The sequence below is a fragment of the Penicillium angulare genome, assembly GCF_028827245.1.
Source record: "Penicillium angulare strain IBT 27051 chromosome Unknown utg000004l_segment0_segment0, whole genome shotgun sequence".
NCBI lineage: Eukaryota > Fungi > Ascomycota > Eurotiomycetes > Eurotiales > Aspergillaceae > Penicillium > Penicillium angulare.
This window is the reverse complement of record NW_026623163.1, coordinates 6,539,304-6,561,537: the sequence shown is the minus strand read 5'-3', so window position 1 is coordinate 6,561,537 and position 22,234 is coordinate 6,539,304. Positions and strand designations below refer to the sequence as shown.

The following is a 22,234-nucleotide window of genomic DNA, read 5'->3' as shown; positions in this document are numbered from 1 at the left end:
GCTTGCCTCACGTCAAGCCCACCTCCCCAGTGGACCCCGATAAGTGATTACTCATCTATCGCGATACGATAACGATTCCCGCAAAGATCAATTTCTCACTTTGCTTCCAGTTGCGGTAGACCTGCTAAGCTGCTTGCAGATCTTCAACAATCATCATGAAGAGTTTAAGGAGGGACGTTTCCTCCAACCCACAAGCTGCCAATGTCACCAGCAAAGTTTTCGTGAGGTCCACGAAAAGTGGTAAGGTGCAAAAGATTGTCCGCGAGCTCTATCTGCGACAGGACATTCCTTGCTCCTCCAAGCTTTGTTCACTATGCCCCTCGATCGCCCCAGCGGATGCCAATGGAAATAGTATGACCTCAAGTGACACCTATATCGAATTTACAGCTAACGCGTAGCAGTTGCGCCGTTCGTTCTCTCCGACCGTCCCGCCGGTACGAAAGCCTTCCCGCGCGGCCATTACCTTGTTCCCGACACCAATGCGCTGTTGAATGGAATGGATCTTTTCGAGCACACCGGAGCATTCTACGATGTCATTATCCTGCAGACCGTCCTTGAAGAACTCCGAAACCAGTCGTTGCCCCTCTACAACCGTCTTCTTTCTCTGATCAAGACCGATGAGAAACGATTCTACCTTTTTTTCAACGAGTTCCGCCTTGAGACCCACGTGCGGAGAGGCCCAGAAGAATCCATCAATGACCGAAACGACCGAGCCGTTCGCATTGTGGCAAGCTGGTACAGTGAGCATCTCAAAGCGTCCTTCCAGAAAAGCAAGAAAGAGAAATCAATCCCCGCAATCGTTGTTATCACAGACGACAAGGACAATCTTCGCAAGGCTAAAGAAGAGAATGTCTCCGCATTATCGCTTTCGGATTACGTGACCGGTCTAGAGGACTCGGCGAAGCTGCTGGACATGATCAGTGAAGCCAGGGAAGCGCGGGATGCAAAGGGCTCTGTTCGCGGGCAGATGTTCTACCCTGAATACTACACCATGTCAAAAATTCAGACGGGCTTGCGCGCCGCAAACTTGCATCAAGGTGTTTACAATGTTTCGCCTTACAACTATTTAGAGGGATCTGTCAACGTTCCAGCCTTTGACAAACCGCTCCTAATCCTCGGACGTGATAACAGCAACCGTGCGATCGCAGGAGATATTGTTGTCATCGAAGTGCTTCCTCAAGATCAATGGAAGTCTCCTTCAACAAAGATTGTTGACGAAGAAGCGGTGACCCGAAATGATAACCCCGACACAGAAGAAACCGAGGCTGTCGTCACAGACCGAGAGCGCAAGGCTCTCCAAGAGGAGGTCAAGAAGGCCCATGGCAAGCACTCAGAAGGAAAGCCACAGCCTACTGCGAAGGTCGTGGGTGTGATTAAGCGCAATTGGCGCCAGTATGTGGGACATGTGGATTCGGGCTCTACTGGCTCTCAGGTTGCGTCGGGTCGCCGACAGCAAACTGTGTTTGTGCTACCCATGGACAAGAAGGTTCCCAAGATTCGGGTTCGCACACGACAGGCTGCTGATCTGCTCGGCCACCGCATTCTCGTAACCATTGACGCCTGGGATCGGGATTCACGCTACCCTTCTGGTCATTTCATTCGTTCCCTAGGTGAGCTCGAAACCAAGGGCGCAGAGACAGAAGCTCTTCTTTTGGAGTACGATGTGCAGTACAAGCCTTTCCCCAAGTCTGTCCTGGATTGCCTGCCATCAGAAGGACATGACTGGAAGGTCCCCGTATCAAAGGAAGACAAGGGCTGGAATGGCCGACGCGACCTTCGTGATTTGCTTATTTGCAGTATCGATCCACCTGGATGTCAGGATATCGACGATGCCCTTCATGCACGTCTCTTGCCCAATGGGAACTACGAAGTTGGTGTGCACATTGCAGATGTATCACACTTTGTCAAGCCCAACAACCCTATGGACCTGGAAGCCAGTGTTCGCGGAAGTACCGTGTATCTGGTCGACAAGCGTATTGATATGCTTCCCCATCTCCTAGGAACAGATTTGTGTTCCCTGAAACCCTATGTTGAGCGATATGCCTTTTCCGTTATCTGGGAAGTAACTCCAAATGCTGAGATTGTTTCTTCGGATTTCACCAAGTCTGTCATTCGTTCTCGAGAAGCATTTAGTTACGAACAGGCCCAGCTCCGCATCGACGATGCATCTCAAAAAGACGAGTTAACTGAAAGTATGCGAAACCTATTGAAATTTTCGAAAATCCTTCGTCAAAAGCGTTACGACGCCGGTGCTCTGAATCTCGCATCTCCCGAAGTTCGCATTGAGGCTGATGCCGATGAAGTTGGTGATCCCCTGGCAGATGTTAAGACCAAAGCATCCCTTGCAACCAACAGCTTGGTTGAAGAGTTCATGCTTCTCGCCAACATTACCGTTGCCTCAAAGGTTTTCCAATCATTCTCTCAAACCGCTTTACTGCGACGACACGCCACACCTCCACCACAGAACTTCGAAGACCTCATCAACCAACTATCCAAGAAGCGCAACATGGAACTGGATGTCTCCAGCTCCGGTGCCCTTGCTAGTTCCTTGGACAAGTGTATTGACCCAAAGAACCCGTTCTTCAATACCCTTGTTCGTATTCTCGCAACTCGATGCATGACGTCAGCCGAATACTTCTGTGCCGGTGCTCATGCTGAGTCTGAGTTCCGTCATTATGGTCTTGCGTCCCCCATCTATACTCACTTTACTTCACCCATCCGTCGATACGCCGATCTGCTTGTACACCGACAATTAGCTTCCGCCATCGGCTACGAGGGTGAAGACGGCCATGCCGGACTTGAAGGTGTTGCTACGCGCAGCAAGCTGGATGATATCTGCCGCAACATCAACTACAGACATCGCAACGCACAATTCGCTGGCCGCGCCAGTATTGAATACTATGTTGGCCAGGCGCTCAAGGCCCGCGGAGAGAAGATGGCCGCTGGCGGCACTGATAAGGGAGTGGATGAGGAGGGCTACGTGATGCGCGTCTTTGAGAATGGTGCCGTGGTTTTTGTTCCTCGCTTTGGTATCGAAGGTGTTGTTCGATTGGAGGATTTCGTCCTTCCTGGTGAATCCGGTGCTTGGTCCGTTACCCAGAGACGGGAACTCGCGCCCCATCGCACAACGGACTTCGATCCTGAGGAGTACACCCTTCGTGTGGAAGAAAAGGGCCACTCGGAGAAGGAACGGGGAGTTCTTGTTGAACTCTTCCAGAAGGTCAAAGTGAATGTCAGCTCGGTCAAGGAAGAAGGCCGTGGCGCTGGCAAGAGAAGGGTTCGGGTCCTCATTACTGGCTCATCTGACGAATAGATCATGCCGTTGTCTGAAAAAAATATCCTAGTTTTAAATAAAGCGTTTTCATGAATATAAATCGTCTCGATTATCTACAATGCTTTGCTTGAGCCTAAATCTTTTCCTCAAAATACATGTTGAGGTCTCTACTAATATATGCGTAGATCTAGCCCTTTGCAATTGTTACACCCTCTCCAAGGCAAACATTTGTCGAGTTAAGTTAAATGGAGTCCACACTGAACTCGTCTGCATGTCTTCTCCAGATTGCAGAGTAGCCGGAAAAGCTGCAGGGGAGCCCTCCTTTTGGCGGTCGTCCCCAGTTCCAGTCAAAGGCTCCCGGCGCACGGCAGACTGTTGTTTCTGCTCAGCCCGCTGCAACTCCCCGATCTTCCAGCCCCGAACAATCCACAAACAAATGGAACCAGCCACATACATGAACCCAGTAAACAGCTGTACATGAAGATACGAAGTCCCACCACTGGAAGTAGGGCGACGCAGCTCCAACGCAATAGCCTCTGAGACGGTACAAGGCGCAACAAGCCATAGCCAGTTAATACTTAGACCAGAAGGAAGATCTCTCAGCCCAATAATCTCCACCAGCACCGGCGAGACAGTCGCCCAGTACGTGCCCGAGACAGTACCAACCAAAACAGCAAAGAAGCAAACAACACCCATACTATCAGCAAAAACCCAGATAACCAGACAAAACAGCCCACATATAAATGATAAAAATGTGGCTATATTTATCCGTCCAAATGTATCACTGAACATCCCGACAAATGGTCGTCCAAGACCTTGTCCAAGATTCAAAAGCGCAGAAACAACACTCCCCTGATGAGCCGATAGGCCAACCGAAAGCGCAAAATTAGCCACGCTGAACAGCAGAGCTACATACCCCAGCATACTGAAGAATCCCCAGCCGAGAAAAAGAATGAATTCCGGCTTCCGCAGCAACGGCGCGTGGAAGGGCGAAAAGCGACTTCCAACTAGCTTATTTCGATCTCGAAGGAGATTCGCACACACGACATTCACCACGCACGAGATTATGCCGAGAATTCGGAATGCCCAACCTAGTCCGTATCGAGGAATAATGGCTCCGACAGCAAGCGAATACATTAGTCCACCGAGTCCGGATCCAGAAGCCGTGATACCCATCGCAACGCCGCGACGTTTCTGGAACCACTGTGGTGCGATTCCTACACTGCCAACAAACAAGAAACCCATTCCCCAGCCGAAACATACGCCTTGGCTAAGGAAGATATGCCATTTTTGAGTGGCGAAGGAGGAGCCGACCAGAGACAGTGTCTCGAAAAACACGCCCAGGTTGAGGACGAGGCGAATGCCGTAGAGATGAATTAAATATGTTGCTAGAGGAGCGACTAGGAGTGCACAGGAAATGCTAAGACCACCAGTGAATGCATATGAGAGGGAATTTGCGCCAGGGAAAACATCATGCGAAAGATAATAGCTGAGAAAAACGCCGTAGCTCTGAGATGAAAATTATCAGTCTGTGCCGCTTTTATTATTGGTGGAATGACGATATCTGGGAATATGGGGAATGTGTCACTCACGCTGTTGATACCCCAAGTATGGGCATTTATCCAAAAGACACAGGCAATGCAGACCCACCCATAGCCGCCGTCTGGGGGCACGTCGTGCTTGTATTTCTCTTCTGCGTCATCGTTGGCTTCGGGCCGAGTTGTTTGCGATTGCGAGTTGCTGCGATTATGTGTAGAGCTCGCTATGGATTCTTGATCCTCTTGATGTGATCGGATAACATCGATAGGCAAGTTGTCTGCCATATCCTGGCAAAATAGTTCTCGAAATGACTAGTTAACAAAAATAAACGGCCAGTGAGGTCTCTTAGGGATTCTATGGTGGCGACGAGTCTAATCCGGGACCCGTTAAGTTTTTACCGTTTTCGTCTCGACATGGAAGCAGCTAGTATGGAGGAAGAAAAAGAAGTACAAGGATCAGAAGAATAAGACACGAAAGATGACTGTCATTTCTTAGTCTGTGCTAGTCTCAAAACTACTCTTGTGGGGTCTCTATGGGTCGGACTTGAGCCCGGCGTTTGATCGTTTACTCGTTTACTCATTTACTCGGCGGGGGCATATCCGAGGTGTCGATGCGGTGGAGGTAGCAGCTCTTCATTGGGTCTGAAGCCCAAGCTTCAGATATTCGGCGAGTTCGAGCCAATAGCGGGGTAATTATGGGACTGAGCTGCAAGATCAAAAAAAAACAAGGGTTCACGTTGGGGATGTCTGGGGGGAGTGAGGTGGGGATCAGTGGCTCGCTCCTTTTAAGTGGAGAATTGCGGTGCCGAACAGCCGATGCGGAGATTATTCCAATGCTGCAGTCCGGAGTATTACATCTCAAATTTAGGCAATCAGGCACTTTTCTCTCGGCAAGTAAAAGTGTTTTCAAATAGCATAGTATCATAAGGAATGAAAAAAATTCAAAATAATCGACATTCTGAGCCGGGTTTTGTCAGAAACTTGCCAAGGCTTAGGTCTGTATGTTTATGAGAGCTAACGTTTATGGATAACAATATCAAATACTGAGATAAAGACGCTTTTCTAAGCCCCAAAGGCTTCAAAATACAAAGCAAACAAATTGAAGTGGATTTTGAGGGTCATACGCCAGAAGTAATACCAGGGAGCAAAAAGGAATGATGTATATTCGAAAGCAGTGGAATGGATTTGATTTTAATGCAATAACATGCACCAAAAATCAATGACAGTGGTGCGCAGTGGTGCATGTTTACTTTACTGCTAGTTTGTAACTATCCTTTTACTAGTAAGTCTTTCTATATGATTACCTAGATTGTATATATCTATTGCCGAGGTCAACAATACATAGTAATCTGCAGCCAATAACGGAATGTATGATGGATGGCTGTTGATAAGCTGATAAGCATAGATAAGCGTAGATAAGGCGCACAAGCCCTAAGCCCTAACCCAAATAGGCAAGATAATGACCCTATCTGGTTGCCCTGGCGGTGTTTGTTTGGGCCCGCAGTTGGGTACATTGGAGGAGCGGAGATACGATCGCGACCCGCTTGCCCAAGAGTTTAATTAGGCCCATGCCTCCGTTGATCCTGACGTCGCGTCTTCTCCCTTGATACATTGTTGGAATCATAGCCCTGAAGTATTCCAGACTACACGCCATCATCATGCACAACCATACCAAGACTGGCCAACGGAAGGTCTCTCCTCCCGGTCCGACTTTCATGTCTAGCGATCAAGTTGGTAAGTTGCGCGCCTGACTCATTCTCTCATCCTTTGAACTCGAACTCGGACTTGGACTCGGACGCGCTTCAACATTCTTCACGGAAGGCTCCAGGAAAGCTGATGCGTATCGATAGCAAACTATTTGAAAGATCTTCGAAGCAATCGCCCAACTCGTCCTACGGGCTCTCGTCCATACCCGGGTAAAGCAGCAGCAGCAACATCAACAAGCATTGTCCAAGAAGATCTTCCTCCGCGCGCAGCTTCTGCTTTCTCGATGCACAATATGCCTGACGATGATGTCGAAGACCCCCCTCGCGCTGGCAGTGCGCTCTCACATCGTCGAACTTCCTCTCATACTCAGCAAAATGGCCCCGCCGGAGGACGTCCATTAGCCCAAGAACCCCGCTCGGTCTCTGTTCGTAAGAATGTTTTCCCATCGCAAGTGTTTTCACGCTCGGTCCCGATTGCTGCTTCGCCAGTGCCGTCTTATCGTGAGAATGGGCAGCGAACCCAGGAAAAAGAAGAGGCGCGTTCGCTACGCGATGCACTGCAGGGAATGGACTTGGAGGATGATACCCGCATTCACGACGCAGCTCAAGATGAGGCAACACAACTGGTCTGGATGCATCAAAACCCGGGAATGGCCCAGAAGAATCCCTACGCGCCGTATCGCAACCCAGATTCCACCAGACGAAATCCCGTGAGAAAGAGCTCGGGCTCCTCCTCCAAGCATCGCCATTCAATTGGCTCCAGTGGCTCTTCCAGTAACCCGTCAAGCCCAGAATTTGCGGATTCCAGTTCTTCCACGAGAAGACGATCGTCACTAGCTGGAAACCCCAAAAAGAACCTCAAGGTCAATTTCGCTCTCCCAGAAGAGCCTCCGGCACCGGCTCCCAAACCTCGCACTGTCAGTGGGGATTCCTCAAAGGGAGTTTTCAGAAACCCCAATGACCACATTTATGAAGAGCCCGCCAGTCCTAATAAAGTACCTACCGATACCCGACCCGAGTTCTCGAGGCCTGACTCCGCAGCAGCATCTGAAAGTAAACCCCGCAACGCGTTTGCCCGCACCTCAAAGCCTCTTCCCTGGCTGCGGGATCGAAATAGTAATGGCAGCGTGCGCGACAAAATTTCTCGATTTGATATTCACAAGAACCCACCCACCCAGTCTCGGAACGCGGGATATATAAGAAACGAACCAACCCCGCCTCCAGAGCCGTCAAGCAAAGAAGAAATTCCTACAAAGGATGGTATCGAGATTCGCAGCGATGATATCCGGGCAGCCACCAGCAAGAGGGTCAGTGACCGGAGTGTGAACCTTCCCATGCCCTCTGCTGTCAGCGATCGTGTCGGACGCCCAATTGTGAGCTTTGATCCAAAGTGGCAAGTAGGTAGCCAGCCAAAGACCAACCGCCAGTCCGACGGGGGCCAGCAGACAGCATCTCCAGTCTCTACACCCCCTATCCCTACAATCGAGGTAGCACCTAGTATTGAGGTGACACCCAGCGTTGAAGTGACCGCACCGCCTCCTATTCCTGTTATCAACGTACCGGATATCAAAGAGCCCTCTATTGCGGAGGTGAGCCCCCCTACAAGGCAACAAAGCATGCCCTCTAGACAAGCACCCCCGTCCACAGGTCGTCCAGTCCCGACGGCTCCATTAAGACGACATGCTACCGAGCCACATGATCGGTGCTACACCCCATACAGCCGATCTGGGGTGCCGACTGCACGCTGCGAGTCCTGCTCCATGGGAATCTCCGGAAAAATCGTCACAGCCGGAGGTTGTCGATTCCATTCAGAGTGTTTCGTTTGCTATCATTGCCAGACAGCGCTGGAGTGTGTTGCATTCTACGAAGAGCCTAACGCCAGCCGAGACGAACGCCTTGCCAGCTCACCAGATGAAGACCGTTTACCCCGGTTCTATTGCCATTTAGATTTCCACGAGCTCTTCAGTCCTCGTTGTAAGAGTTGCAAGACTCCAATTGAGGGCGAGGTAGTGGTTGCTTGTGGTGCAGAATGGCATGTCGGCCACTTCTTCTGTGCCGAATGCGGAGACGTAAGTATCCCATTTCTTTCTTCAGAATATCACCTTTCTAACCCTTTTTCAGCCCTTTAATTCGACTACTCCGTTTGTTGAACGCGATGGCTTTGCCTGGTGTCTCAATTGTCATTCTAAGCGTACTTCTTCCCGCTGCCAGGGCTGTAAGCAACATGTTCTCGATGATGTTGTTATTAATGCTATTGGCGGGCAGTGGCATGAGCACTGCTTCGTCTGTCATGAATGTGGAGATGGATTCGGGCCCGATGGCCGTTTCTTTGTCCGTGAGGGTGAACCCAGACGTACGGCCAAGGGTCGTATCATTGGTGGGCCTGTCCAGCTAGCTGTCTGTGAGCGATGTGAGGGTATTCGTCTGAAAGCACCCGGAATGTGTTGAGATATGGACTTTGCTTCCCACATCGAACGCCATTTAATGATTTCAACTGCGTGATGATTTACTGATTTTTCACTCTCGGATATTGAGCGCATGCTTCAAAATTTTTGTTCATGCTTGTCAAGGGGTTTATTTCCCTGGGATTACTTCTTTTTACAGTTTTTTTTTATTTCATTATATTCGGGGCTTCGGGCATTAGCAAGCGCAGAATGTTACTATTGTTCTTAGAATTGGTCATGGTATTGACAATGCATGATAAAGACATTGGGAATGAACGCCTATACACCTGAATCATCTTTTCTTTTATAAAGCTCAACATACTTCATATAATCAACTCGAACCCACACAATCACCACTCAGGGTCCTCCTTCCTCCTGAAAACAGCCACATACTTATTTCCATTATTCCTCGTGACCTTCTTCGACTCCTCCGTCTCAGAAGCCATCAACTTAACACAAGGATCCTGCTCGAGCTCCTCACCCTCAACCCTCTCCCAAAGCAACTTCGACGATCCAGCCGAAATATCCTCCCCATCCTGCACGATAAAATGTCTCAGAATCCAATGATGATACTCCTCCACATCAGTAATAGAATATAACTTTCCACCAGGCCGCATCACATATGCATACTCCGCATTCAGCGTTTCGGAAATAATTCGCGCCTTGTGCTTCCTTGCCTTAAAGTGCGGATCGGGAAAACAGATAAAAATCTTCGAAAGCTGACCGCGTGCGAAGAAATTGGGAAGGAACTTCATCGTGTTTGCGCGGATTCCAGTGATATTCTCGTAGTTCCCTGGTACAAGCGCTGTAGTGGTACCCGATTCTTCTTCAGGCGCTGATTCGGTAGGTGTTTTTATTTCTTCTGCAGCTTCGGGTGTGATTCCGAGCTTGAGTTGTTGCTGGCGGACGCGGAGAACGTGAATTCTTGTGCGCACATAGTCGAGGACTGATACGCGGATTTCCATACCGACCATTAATGTATCTGGGAGAATGGGGCTAAGTCCGGCGAGAAGACCACCGAATCCGCAGCCTATATCGACGACTTCAACATCTTTGAGGAGCTTGGGAGTGCCGCTTAGGGTTTTCTGGGTGGGGTCTGGGTTTATGTAGGCTGGGTAATGCGGGGACCAGTCCATGTGTGCGGGTGAGAGGGGGCTAGAAGGGTGTTAGCTGAATGAGTGATATGTAGGGATTATGATGGTTTAAACGAACTAGCGGAGATTGTGGTCTGAGAAGACATTCGCATGTGCGCGCTGTCGGAAGAATTTCTTCTGTGGCATACTGATGTGCTCGCTGGGGACTTCTTGCTCTTTCATCCGGCTGAGGTATTCAGCGCGCTTTTGGCGCTTGACTGGGACGGTATCCGTCATTGTGGTGATTGAATCCTAGATTCAATGGGTGTGTTGAGAGGCAGAGGGAGGTTAGGCGTTCGAGAAGAAGAAGTTAAGAAGTGGAGGAGGAATAATTTGCGGAAGAGGAAGTGCCCCACTACGTACTCCGATTGGTTCCAACACCTTGATTGACAGCTGCGACCTCTCCTCTTCTTATCTCATTCAAGTGTTTCTTCTTTTCTCTTCTTTTCGCTTTTCATACATAGATTCATTTTCTACTCTTTCATATACCCCAGATCTATCATTTGAAGATGGCTACACCAGCAGCAGCGCCATTTCAATTCCCTCCAACCTATAACTTCCCCCCCTTCTTCACCCCGCAACCAAACACCAATACCCGTGAAGCTCAACTCCAAAAATGGTCCTCGTTGATTCAAGCTTGGTGCCGACACCATAAACAATACCGGCTCTCTCTCGTTGAAGCTGTGGATAGTCCGCTTTTTCATAATGCCTCTCTGCGCAAGCGTCTAGATCTCCGCGAAGCTCGCAATGTGATAGACTGGATGACTAAGAGTGAAGAGGAAGGAGGCGGAGGTCGGCGTGCGGAATGGATTGATGGTTCCAGTGGAAGTCAAGGCCCGAAGGCTGTAGCATGGATTTGGTGGCGACGACCGGAGGAATGGGCGGATGTTGTAGTAGATTGGGTGGAAGGGACTGGCCAGAAGGGAGCAGTGTTGACGGTTTATGAACTTTTGCAAGGAGAAGCAACTGAGTCTCAAGGTGCGATCAATCATTCTTCTTTGGGATATTATATACTAATATTCTGTTTACAGAGTTCTACGGCATGGACAACGAAGCTATGATGAAGACGTTGAATATCCTAGTTAAGCGCGGCAAGGCGCAAGTATTCGGAAGTGAGGGACAGGAAGGTGTCAAGTTCTTCTGAAGGACGTGGCTATTCGTGATAAAAAAACGCTCAAAATATTCACAATGTGTGCGGGCCAACGCCGGACCTTGCGCCTAACATTTACATGATCTCTGCATAATCGCAAAGTCTCAACCGATATGATCTGAGAAGAGGTATCTCTATTGGTCATCCTTGCCAACCATATCCTCCGTCAGCTCGTACTCATCCGCACTCTTCAGCTCTTGTGACATGGCCATGTCAAGTAACCAGTCGACTCGGACAATCTTTGGGGCGCGCTTGATATCACCGGCAACCTGGCGGAAGCGAGGCCAAAGACGAGCATGTTTAGTTTCAGCACTGCTGAGCAGGAAGACGTCGTGTCGGCCGGGTGTGTAGTCATCCATCTCCTCTTCGTCGTCGCTTTCCTCCCGCCGGGGAGGATTTGTCAAAGCAAGGCGACCACGGAAGAGCAAGCATTCTCCTCCATTAGCCTCCACAATGGATTTAAACGCATCGAAGCCCCCACGCACGTCTTCCACGCAGTAGATGCGGAAACCGTGTAACATTTTGTTCTTATTGTCTTTCGCTTTATTTGTGGCCTTGGCCAAAGAGAACCCGAATTTAGCCTCTGCTGCTTTATCGTTTAATTTGAAATCGGCGGGATTTAGCAACTCGTCTTCCTCAAGACAGCTTGTGATAAAATCCGTGCTGATAATGAGAGGAGCATATGCCAAGGCATTAACAAATTTGGTAGTCCGCAGAATAGATGGAGCAGCCATGTGGGTGCAGCGGCGGGCATCCTGAACAACCATGATACCCAGGTCTCGGAGATGTCGCTATCGTATTGTCAGCCTTTCCCCTTTCAATGTAATATAAGAAATATTCACATACCCTGTCTGCATCTTCCTTCTTCTCGTTGCCCTTTCCAACCCATTTTTGGTAGCCAGTGATTAGTAAATGCATTGAAATCGCCGGTCGAGATTTTTTTGGTCGTTTGGCATCGTTGACTTGTTCTCCTTCACTTTCTGCCTCTGACTCAACCGAGCGGCGCTTCTTGGGGTTTTCGCGCACGCGGTCTTCATCAGACTTCCGTCGACCGCCATGAATGACGCCCCCGACACGCTTCTTCTCCTTTTCATACAAGGCGATATCTGGGGCGAGTTCGTGCAGATGCGCAATTGCTGCCTCTTTGGACTTGCGACTGTTGGTGGACGATGGCGTATCAATGTCCATCTCATCTGGAATGAGCCGGGAACCGGCAGGAGTTTGCGCATTCTTGTCCACGGCCTGACGACCCTTGGCAGTAGCTTTTGGGGTGCCTTGGTCGGCCTCCAAAGCCTTCTTACCAGCCTTCTGCTTTTTTTCAGGGGGCGGCATTGTCGGTACATTGCTGGGGTGATCTTGCAAGACCGGTGGAGGAGAGCTTGATTGTTCAGTGTCTTCGGATGGGAAAAAGTTTTTCTCCAAGACATCCCTATCCAGCATTTTCTGGCCAGCCACATCACCCAAGTTTGTTCGAGAAGGGAAGTGATTATACCGCGGGTCAGATACGGGCTGCATCTTCCAGTTGGCGTAGCTATCTTCCAGCCATAGATGGTTCACAACTTGCAAACCCCATTCCCTGGCTGCAGTGCACTTCTCGCTCGACCCGTGGGCCGTAATGAGATGAGTGTTTTCCTGCTTCAGTGTCTTTGTGCACTCACCACCAGCCGCAGCGATCAAGTTCTCAAGATAAATGCGAGCTTCGCCGACATAGTTTGACAGACTTATCTTCAGACCTTTAAAACCAGGAATTGGCGCGCGTGATACAGGGTAGTGAAGCATTCTGCTTAGGGGCCGGGTGTACTCGTTGAAAGTCATGAGCGAATACAGCCACGCCAAATTGCCAACTTCTTTCCCCAAACGCGACGCAGTTCGATAGACGAACCCCTCGCGAAAGCGGCAAATAATCCAATCTGCCTCAGCCACGTTGCCCGTCATCGTTGCGCCGCCTCGCTTGACCACTGCTTCAATGGATTCTAGCAAATGCGTGCCAATGCTTAAGTCAGGAGACAACATTATGCATTTCCCATCAAACACATTGCGTTGGTTGGTACCCTCGACGCCGTTACTCTGGGTAGGCAAAGCGGCCGGTTCGGGTGTTGATGCACCAGCCAGACCCTTGTTTCCGAATCCCCGAATAGGGTCATCTGGATCGGCGCGCAAGATCTCGGGATCCGGAAGGATGTATGGGCGCTCATCTATCCGCTGGCCAAGTTTCAGACAGTCATCAAACCTAGTTTGGATCAGCAAAGTCTTTCTTCAAAGCCATATGGGACGAACTAACCAATGAGGTAAGATGATCTTAATACGCAACTTCTTAGTCTGAGCCAGGCGCGCCTTATCCGACGTGACTGTCAAGTCAACCAAATGGGTGACTAAAGCTGACATGCGAGAGCTGTACAACCCGCCCTTAGCCACAACTCCACCGATGATGGCATCTTTGTCGCCCTCGGGGATGTCACCGCAGGTAACCACCACATCATTCAGGAAAAGACGGGGGTCTGGACTGTGCTGCCGAGGGTTGGCGAGCTTTCGTTTTTGTAGAGAAGTATGAACCCATGAGGGCTTTACCACTGGGATCAACGCCTTGGAGGCAAGGTCATAGGTCTCGAAATTTATCGTGTTAGAGATGATATGCGAGCATGCGGTTGTATCGTCTTTTGTCGGCGTCGAGTGATGAATGGATGGTTCGCCTCCGTATTCTTCGATGACTGCTGCTAGCTGCGCGTTTGATCTGAATGTGAGCATCTTGAAATGCGCGTGCGACAGATCATCGGCGTTAAACATACCTGTTCAGCAGCCTCGAGGGGCAACGAATCTGTGCATACAATGCATACGTTACACTGGTCGAAGAGCTTGGGCTCCTCCGCTGACTGTGGCATGATTGGCGATGCCTCTCTGATGTTGCTTTGGAGTTTGGGGGAAATCGGATCGCAAAAAAGAAACGCGCCGCGCGTGAACTCCCCGACGCCTGGTCACGTGAAGGCCGGGGTACAAACGACTGTATAAACAGCGGATGTATCATACCGAAGTTTCAAGTGATGAGAGAACAAACAGATAGGTCATTTTTCGAATGTTTCACTTGCAGTTGTTGCATTTGTTGGCTCGATCTGTTTCAATTTTTTTTAGTTTTGAGTTGAGGAGGCACACGAGAGATCGAACGGAAGTGTACGGCCCTGGAGTACGCCTTGCAGGTGGGGCTTTGGAACTAAAGAATAGCATTTGAAATGTCAATAACATATCTTGCTCTGAGACGAGCATATTCTAGACAAAGATCATATGCGACGTATGTGTAAAATTATTGAATTCATGCTATCTCTTTGTAATTTCTCACTTGGGAAATCTACAAGTAATGGATATTGCCTTCATACCTACATGCAGACACTAGACCTGGGTAAGGCTTATGTGCCCTTTGCTCGTAACCCCACTACGCAGTAGACAATTATTATAAGGGCAGCGGCCTCTTCATCGTTTGCTCGCAAGACCTTATGCTTTAGGATCATGCAAAGGGTATCGATATTTCTATTGGATATGTTTCCTAACTAAGTGGGTAATCTGGAACATCGAAACTAGTAAAGTCAAAGCATGCAAAGAAGCAGAAAGGCGAATACAAGAAGCCCAACTCCCTTCTATAACAATGACCTCGCGCCAAAATCTTCTCTCAAAAGCCAGTGAAACCCACAAGCCGGAGGAAGAACATATATCTATGATCAGCAAATTCCTGTTTTGTATTGTTTTGGGGGGTTTTTTGCGTCTAGTACAAGACATGTGCAACAATGAGCTGCAGAGGGTTTCATCCATCGTCCAAAGAGGGTAGTAAGTAGGTCCAGGGGTAAACATCCGAAAGCGACGGAGCGAGAAAAACACCAAAGCTTTTTACTCTTAATGCATGGTCCATATTGCGATCTTTTTCGTAGCTAGTCGTCATTTGCAAGGGATGATGCGAAAGGCAATTGGGCAATAACAAAGCCACTCAGACCCGATCACCTGCGCCCAATCCAGTAAAGTTTTAGGTAGACTTTTTGTCTCGGGATACGCTGGTCTCTGTTGCAGGTGTGGTACGAATAACTTCTGGGATTTGCCAAAAATGCGCCCAACGCAGATGATAGTCGTCTTGGTGTCCGTTGAGACAGTGTCGTAGCCAGATACCCCAGACAATGTAGAGATATGCGCCGATACCAGTCATAATATGCCTAGAAAGTCGAGTTAGTAATCATATCATATGAGAAATGTAACGTCAGACATCTATGACTCCTGGCAAGTGCAAGGCTTGGAGCAAGGATAGAAGAAGCAAAAAGACTACATACCACCAACCATGGCCTTCCAAAAAGATACCCCACGGTAGGCCCACTTGCCGCCTCCACCGGCGAATGTTGGAGCAGTAAACATTATCCAGGTTCCAGATTGCGAATCCGCCGAGAAACATGGTGAGGCCATAAACCACCATGAACCACATTGTCTTGAGGGTTTTCATATCTCGTACATTCTCGTAGTGTTGGCGTTCTTTGCTGGGTACTGGGAGTCCTTGCTTCTGTCTATACAGTCGGTCTTCCTCCCGCGACTTACGCCACCGGGGTCGAAGGGTAACTTCCATCGTATGCATGCTGCGCAGGACGACAACTGTTGTGAGAATTGCATATGCATTCTGGTGGAAAACTGGATCCTGAAGATAGTGATAATATAGGGTAATAAAGACGGATAGGAATGTGAGCGAGACAGCTAGAACAACGCGCACACTCAGCGGGCGAGTATAGGAGAAGCTCGCGTAGGCCATCAAACATGTCGTATAAATCATTGATAGCTCATCCACTAGTTGCATGGGGTCTGAGCGGCATATAGCGGTCAGCTAGAATTCAAAACAATGTTTTAAGCAATGCAGGGATAGCAATTTGAAATAGCAAGACATTTGATGGCTGGACTAGAGATGGTACTGACATTTCAGCGTGGAGTGGAACAAAAAACTGCCCGTTCCTACCACCAAGTATCCCACCAAGGCTACCTGGAAGACCTGCGCATGCTGGTTGCGCCGACAGCTCATTATACCCTTGATACCTAACCACATGAAGAGGAGGTTGGTCAAGGTGTTAACGATCTCAGCGGCATAAACGGTGGCATAGTAATCCTAGAGAAAGCTATTAGCCGAGGTCCTAGAAGCTCAATATTCGGCGAAGTGGGATGATTGATCTACCTCTTCGCACCAGTTGAGAGTAGAGGTGACGGGACTCCAAAACCCAGGCTTAGACGACGGGTATGGGATATGGGGAATAGACCACGGCATGGTTGTGGTGTGGAAAAAGGTAAGAGTTCATGACAGTAAAGAAAAAGATGCGGCGTTGGCCACAAAGTTAGCCTTACTTCGCCTGCTGCACATGACGTCGATTGCACCTGCAACCTCAGCGGGATCTGATTGGGTTCCGCGAGATGCCGGTTTGCGGTATCAAAGTACAAAACGCATCAATGTATGATATTCGTGGACATGTAGTTGATGCTGCCACTCAGATATTTTTTAATTTGAGCTTATAAAATGGGGGGGGTTTAAAGTGGTCGAAGAACGCTCCCTAAAGCAACGGGACACTACGGAGGTTCCTACTTAGTAGAATAGGTAAAGCATGAGATTATCCAGGTAGTAAGTAAAAAATCTTGAGTATTTAACGGATAGAATGAGATATGTGAAAAGTACTATACAACCCGAGAGTCTCTATACGCTATCTGAATTCTCCTGGTCCAATACAAGGGATGGCATTTCTAACTGAGTTTATCATAACATGTAAGGCCGATCATACTAGCGCACCCGATTCTTATCGATACCGAGGCTCTGACCGCGGATCCCGATGACTTCACCTCAATCTTACACCATTTTGCTCTTCAACAACATCCCAGGGTGTCCAAGGCATCCTCTGAGGGGTTGAGTATTCTTGTCCTTGATAATCTGTTGTTGTCCCACCGGAATAACTTTGCTCTTTCATTATCGACCTCAACAAACCTCAGTTCCGGTGTTTTTTCTTTTCCCGCTTGCCCGCGGCGACAGCAACGTTTTCAAACCCTTCCATCCCGCCATAATTGCACAAATCATATAGGAACATTCGTCCTATCCTCAACTTCTGATCCTCGATCATATTGCGCTATACAAAGATACTAATCGCCCGGTAATTAGTACGGTGCAGGCACCGAAGCTATGTCGAACAATGGCGCGCCGGTAAAAACAGGGACGTCAAAATGTAAGTCAACAATTGCAATCCTAACACCTCTTCGGTCAATTCAAGAAGCCCACAAGACTAACTTCTTCAAAGCCTCTAAAACCATCTTCCATTTCACAGCCGGCCTCTGTTCAGGCCTCACATCCTCCATCCTCCTTCAACCCGCCGACCTTCTCAAAACCCGCGTCCAACAATCCCAACAAGCTCTCCTCCCAACATTAAAAGTCATCCTTTCATCCCCAAATCCAGTCCGTGGACTATGGCGTGGCACACTCCCCTCGGCACTCCGCACCGGCTTCGGTTCAGCCCTCTACTTCACCAGTCTCAACGCCCTCCGCCAAACAGTTGCCCAAACCAACGCCCCCCTCCTCACAAACGCAACCCCAGCTAAATCCTCCTCCGCGCTCCCCAAACTCTCCAACACCGCTAATCTCGCCACGGGTGCCGTCGCCAGAGTCGCAGCAGGCTTCGTCATGATGCCCGTTACCGTTCTAAAAGTCCGCTATGAATCAGACTACTACGCCTATCGCAGTCTCATAGGCGCTGGCCGAGATATCGTCAGGACGGAAGGCTTTCGCGGACTCTTTGCTGGTTTTGGAGCGACGGCAGCTCGTGATGCTCCGTACGCAGGTCTATACGTGCTTATCTACGAGCAGCTCAAGCGCAGACTTGGTTCCATGACAGCCGGTAACAATGAGACGTCTGGTGTATCATCGTCGTATATCCATTTCGCATCCGGGGCTTTTTCGGCTGGTTTGGCTACTGCTATTACGAATCCTTTCGATGCGGTGAAGACCCGGTTACAGCTCATGCCGGCAAAGTATGGGAATATGCTCCGCGCTGTCCGGCTGATGGTGCACGAGGATGGTATGCGCAGTCTCTTCGGCGGACTGGGTCTCCGTATGACGCGGAAAGCGCTCAGTTCGGCACTGGCTTGGACAGTGTACGAGGAACTTATCCTTCAGGCTGAAAATAGGTGGGCGACGAATCACCAGTTGCCGTTGAGTACCTGAAATCATTCCGTTATGACCTGATACCTTGGTCAGTTGTATTATTATATGTACGATTTCTGTGAAAATAGCTCTGCGCATTTTGTGGGTACTACGTTCGGTCAACCCGCGGTGTGCCTTGCGTTCTGCATCTATCTGCAGATCGAACTTGACTATGTATGTCTATCTACCGTTGGAAGCTCTACCCCTTACTCCATTCAGTCTGTGAACTGGGGCTATAATGCACGATTGTGGATCTCCGATCTATAAAATGGGCCTATTTTGTGAAGAAAGAAGAAATATAAAACTTGGGCGAAAATGGCTGGATACATAGATAGAATGGAGCGGAGTATGATGCGATTGGCATCATAAAAACAATATCATGAAAAAAAGAGAATGTCATCAACTCGTGTCTCGTTACTGTACCACTTGTGAAACAGCCAGCTCCAAAAAAATAGAAAGAAATCTCAACTCCAAAACAAAATCTCACAAAGCATATGGTCTGGGTCTCGTAGCAAGCGAGGTAAATAAAAAACAACCAATAAAAATCAAGATATGTCAGAGAGAAAAGAAGACCAGACACATCAATAGATGAAATAAACCAAACCAATAACAGATCCGTCCATAGCTGTCAGAATGTATTTAGGGTTGAGTGCAGGCGGAATAGCGGAAAGCCGTCAGTAGCTTATTTAGCGTAGAAGTGAATTTTGTGCTTAGGGCCCTTCTTGCGCACAAGGTACATTCTGTCTTTGCGGTCGTCGTTAACCTTGAGCTCGGTTTGCGAGTGGGAGGTCTCGGTGAGAATTTTGCCGTCGCGAATGCGCTTGGTGTGGCCGAAGAGCTCTTCTTGGAAGTCCTCGGTGACCCATCGCTTGATAATGATATAGTTGCTGTCATGCTGGAAGGAGTTAGTACATGGTGTTCTGGGATATGGAGGGACATGCTAAATGTATAGCTTACCTCGTCCCAGTCCCAGGGAAGATTGTATGCCAGCAAGGTCTCTGGAAGGAGATGCTTCCGGTGAACCTAGTATTGAGTTAGCTGACACGAACACAGACACTCCATTAAGGGAAGCACATACCTTGATCCAAGTGGTCTTTCGCTCCTCAACCTCCTTAGTCTCTTTTTCCTTATCTTTCTTTTCCTTTCCATCTTTTTCTTTCTTTTCCTCGTCGCGCTTCTTCTTACTGAGGATATGCGCAATTTCATCTTCATTATATCCAAGATCGTTCCGTAGTCGCTCCCGGAATTCACGATCTCTCTTCGCAGCCTCCTCGAATTGTCGCTGCCTCATACGTTCTTGTTCAAGCTTCCACTCTTCAACAGCAGCAGCTTTGAGCATCATTTCCTTCTTTCTCTTCTCATCTGCCTCAAAGGCCTTCTGCCGTTCCTCCTCAAGGAACTGCTTCTTCAGCTTCTCCCTCTCGGCATCCTCTTCTTGCTGACGAGCGATCTCCTCGAGCTTCTCCTTCTTGATTCTCTCCTGCATTTCCTCTTTCTCAGCAGCTTCCCTCTCGGCATCCTCCAACTTCTTCATACGCCACGCTCTCTCTGCCTTGCGCTGCGCCTCCTCGGCCTTCTCAGTCTCCTCCAACTTCCTTAGGCGCCATGACTTCTCGGCCTTCCGAGCAGTCTCCTCTTCTCTCTCGGCATCCTCAAGATGCTGCAATCGCCAGGCCTTCTCGGCCTTCTTAGCTCCCTCTTCCTCTCTCGACTTCCGCTCAATACGCTGCAACCTACGCAGCCGCTCACTAATTTCATCTTCATATAACTGCTCCTCTTCCCGGAATCGTCTCATTTCCTTCCCTTCCCGCGGCGGCTCAGGTATCTCGCGATGCTTCTCCAGCTCTCGCTCCAATCTCTCGATCTCCTGCTGATGCTTCCAAATATCCATATCCTGCTTCAAATCGGACCTCTCAAGAATCCGTTGTCCCATGACAAGCTCGTAGTCTCGATGAAGCGGCGAAGGAGTTCTCGACGACCCAACGTTCACATTGGCCGATAAGCCACTCGCAGCACGGTGTCGGGAGTGGCTATGTTTGCGCACTGGTTCGAACTCTTCCTCCTCCGACTCGTCGTAGTACTTCTGTTGCATGCGTGTCTTGGGCTTGTTGCTATTAGCAGCGGTACCACCGCTGCCACCACTGCCACTACCACTGGCGCGGGTAGCTTGCTCGTTGACAATCATCACGGATGGGCCATTGTCGCGCTCGCGGCGACGATTTCCGCCCGTGGAGTGTGAGCGGTAGACGCGGGTTTGCGGGGCAGGTGCTAGGTATTCTTTTACTACCTCGGGGCGGCGCTGCTGGTGGCGGGAAACAGAGCGACGGCGGGTATGGGCGTGGCCATTTCGACCGCGGAGCGAGATGTCTGTCTCGGAGATCTCAGATTCATCCGAGGAATAAATATATTCGAGGGGCATTTTGGGTGGTTGAGGTAGTTGAATTTAAATATGAGTGAAGATAGCGCTGATGTATGTATTCGGGACCCTGGTGGAGGGGGGAGTGTGATGAGGGCCTAAGCACACTCGAGACTCGATCAGAGGGCTGAAGAGCGGGGATAGTAAATAGCGGGAGAGTTTAAGAGAGGAAAAAAGAAACGAGAAAGAAGAGAAATAATAATTAAAGTCAAATGTCAGCAGAGATTGTGTGTGAACACGAGGCTATCGGGATCGCCGCTCAGCTGAGGGGTGGAGGGGCTGGGATTGGGTTAAAAGAGAAGAAGACAAGAGGGAGGGGGGAAGCACCGTTTAACTATTTATTGGTGAGGAAAAGGCTTGATCAGAAAGATTTAAATGGGAAATTCGATTTTCAATTTTCGATTTTTCTTTTAATTTTTCTTCTTCTTCTTCTTCTTCTTCTTCTGCTCGTCAATTCCCTTCCTTTCAGCCTCATGGGTCCATGTCAGACTCTATGCTTCATGCAAGATTCCAGCCCTGTTAAGCCCGCATTAACCCTCGAACTTCTTCAAAATACGCCTTTATTTTCTATATATTCTTCTATAGTTAAAAATCAAAAATTATAGTTGCAAAAACAATCTCTATACCAGTTACTCCAATCATAAAAGTAATCCTGTGTTCCCTCTCTTCCAAGGTTTCGCGCGGGATAGCATCATCGTCACCAGCCACGGACTGCCCCACTTCCTGGCAGTCCAATGCACCCAATCTATTGTCTCCTTACTCCGTCCTCCGGTTTCCGTAGCCTTCAGATACATTAGGGCGTTACAAATTCCCCGTGGATACCCCACCATCACATCCATGCATGCGAATCAGAATCAGCGATAGAAAACAATACAGTCCTAAGCGGCTATTCTTATCCTTATTCTTCTTCCTCTTTTTCGTTGGATTTGAGTTTCTAAGATCATCACTGTGCTATATTTACTATACTATCCATGTCTTCTGGATACGAACTAGTATAGGGCCAGCGCTAAGAAGCGGGGCAGCGTCTCTTGAAACGGATCTCAGACGTGAAGCCCAAGATCATGTTGATCTTGTTAGAATCGAGTAAAAGAAATAGGTACAAATGTTCAAAATTAACATTAGGCACTGGTTCTGAGCCTTCATGTTTTAATATGGGCTGAATGGAGTACGAGTTGAACTATGAAAATGCACTTAGAAAGGGCATTTGGGCACAAAGATAGCCTGAAGATGGAGCTTGGGCCGAGTTCTTGAGGCAGTCTCGAATCTCGAATCTCATCTGGAATCTGATAGAACTTCATAGCTGAACCAAGGCACGGTCGGGTGTTCCCGCGAATGATCCAGGGAAACGCGTGACTTTCGCACATGGTTCACATTCCAAGCGCTCATC

The 22,234-nt window shown here is 49.0% G+C and overlaps 9 protein-coding genes across 9 annotated transcripts; 4 read left to right on the top strand and 5 right to left on the bottom strand.

The window, feature by feature from the left end:
- Positions 1 to 155: 155 nt before the first annotated feature.
- Positions 156 to 3,313, top strand: N7478_006350 (exosome catalytic subunit DIS3; the record flags this gene model as incomplete). The annotated part of the gene is made up of 2 exons (XM_056922564.1): positions 156 to 351; positions 402 to 3,313. 2 exons carry the CDS (start codon positions 156 to 158, stop codon positions 3,311 to 3,313), a joined length of 3,108 nt encoding a protein of 1,035 aa, XP_056780601.1.
- Positions 3,314 to 3,478: 165 nt separating this feature from the next.
- Positions 3,479 to 5,097, bottom strand: N7478_006349 (MCT family MFS transporter; the record flags this gene model as incomplete). The annotated part of the gene is made up of 2 exons (XM_056922563.1): positions 3,479 to 4,783; positions 4,867 to 5,097. 2 exons carry the CDS (start codon positions 5,095 to 5,097, stop codon positions 3,479 to 3,481), a joined length of 1,536 nt encoding a protein of 511 aa, XP_056780600.1.
- A 1,373-nt stretch (positions 5,098 to 6,470) lies between these two features.
- Positions 6,471 to 8,966, top strand: N7478_006348 (LIM domain protein; the record flags this gene model as incomplete). Its single annotated transcript, XM_056922562.1, has 3 exons — positions 6,471 to 6,546; positions 6,663 to 8,587; positions 8,640 to 8,966. The coding sequence occupies 3 exons, from the start codon at positions 6,471 to 6,473 to the stop codon at positions 8,964 to 8,966; spliced, it is 2,328 nt and encodes a 775-aa protein (XP_056780599.1).
- A 346-nt stretch (positions 8,967 to 9,312) lies between these two features.
- On the bottom strand, positions 9,313 to 10,332 carry trm8 (tRNA (guanine46-N7)-methyltransferase; the record flags this gene model as incomplete). Its single annotated transcript, XM_056922561.1, has 2 exons — positions 9,313 to 10,117; positions 10,175 to 10,332. 2 exons carry the CDS (start codon positions 10,330 to 10,332, stop codon positions 9,313 to 9,315), a joined length of 963 nt encoding a protein of 320 aa, XP_056780598.1.
- A 272-nt stretch (positions 10,333 to 10,604) lies between these two features.
- On the top strand, positions 10,605 to 11,239 carry N7478_006346 (ESCRT-II subunit protein VPS25; the record flags this gene model as incomplete). Its single annotated transcript, XM_056922560.1, has 2 exons — positions 10,605 to 11,073; positions 11,127 to 11,239. The coding sequence occupies 2 exons, from the start codon at positions 10,605 to 10,607 to the stop codon at positions 11,237 to 11,239; spliced, it is 582 nt and encodes a 193-aa protein (XP_056780597.1).
- A 140-nt stretch (positions 11,240 to 11,379) lies between these two features.
- On the bottom strand, positions 11,380 to 14,124 carry N7478_006345 (uncharacterized protein; the record flags this gene model as incomplete). The annotated part of the gene is made up of 4 exons (XM_056922559.1): positions 11,380 to 12,036; positions 12,092 to 13,475; positions 13,527 to 13,963; positions 14,032 to 14,124. 4 exons carry the CDS (start codon positions 14,122 to 14,124, stop codon positions 11,380 to 11,382), a joined length of 2,571 nt encoding a protein of 856 aa, XP_056780596.1.
- Positions 14,125 to 15,251: 1,127 nt separating this feature from the next.
- N7478_006344 (ceramidase) lies at positions 15,252 to 16,520 on the bottom strand (the record flags this gene model as incomplete). Its single annotated transcript, XM_056922558.1, has 4 exons — positions 15,252 to 15,435; positions 15,550 to 16,088; positions 16,218 to 16,364; positions 16,431 to 16,520. The coding sequence occupies 4 exons, from the start codon at positions 16,518 to 16,520 to the stop codon at positions 15,252 to 15,254; spliced, it is 960 nt and encodes a 319-aa protein (XP_056780595.1).
- Positions 16,521 to 17,417: 897 nt separating this feature from the next.
- On the top strand, positions 17,418 to 18,452 carry N7478_006343 (putative mitochondrial carrier protein; the record flags this gene model as incomplete). Its single annotated transcript, XM_056922557.1, has 1 exon — positions 17,418 to 18,452. One exon carries the CDS (start codon positions 17,418 to 17,420, stop codon positions 18,450 to 18,452), a length of 1,035 nt encoding a protein of 344 aa, XP_056780594.1.
- Positions 18,453 to 19,113: 661 nt separating this feature from the next.
- N7478_006342 (uncharacterized protein) lies at positions 19,114 to 20,850 on the bottom strand (the record flags this gene model as incomplete). The annotated part of the gene is made up of 3 exons (XM_056922556.1): positions 19,114 to 19,326; positions 19,389 to 19,454; positions 19,510 to 20,850. 3 exons carry the CDS (start codon positions 20,848 to 20,850, stop codon positions 19,114 to 19,116), a joined length of 1,620 nt encoding a protein of 539 aa, XP_056780593.1.
- Positions 20,851 to 22,234: the final 1,384 nt, after the last annotated feature.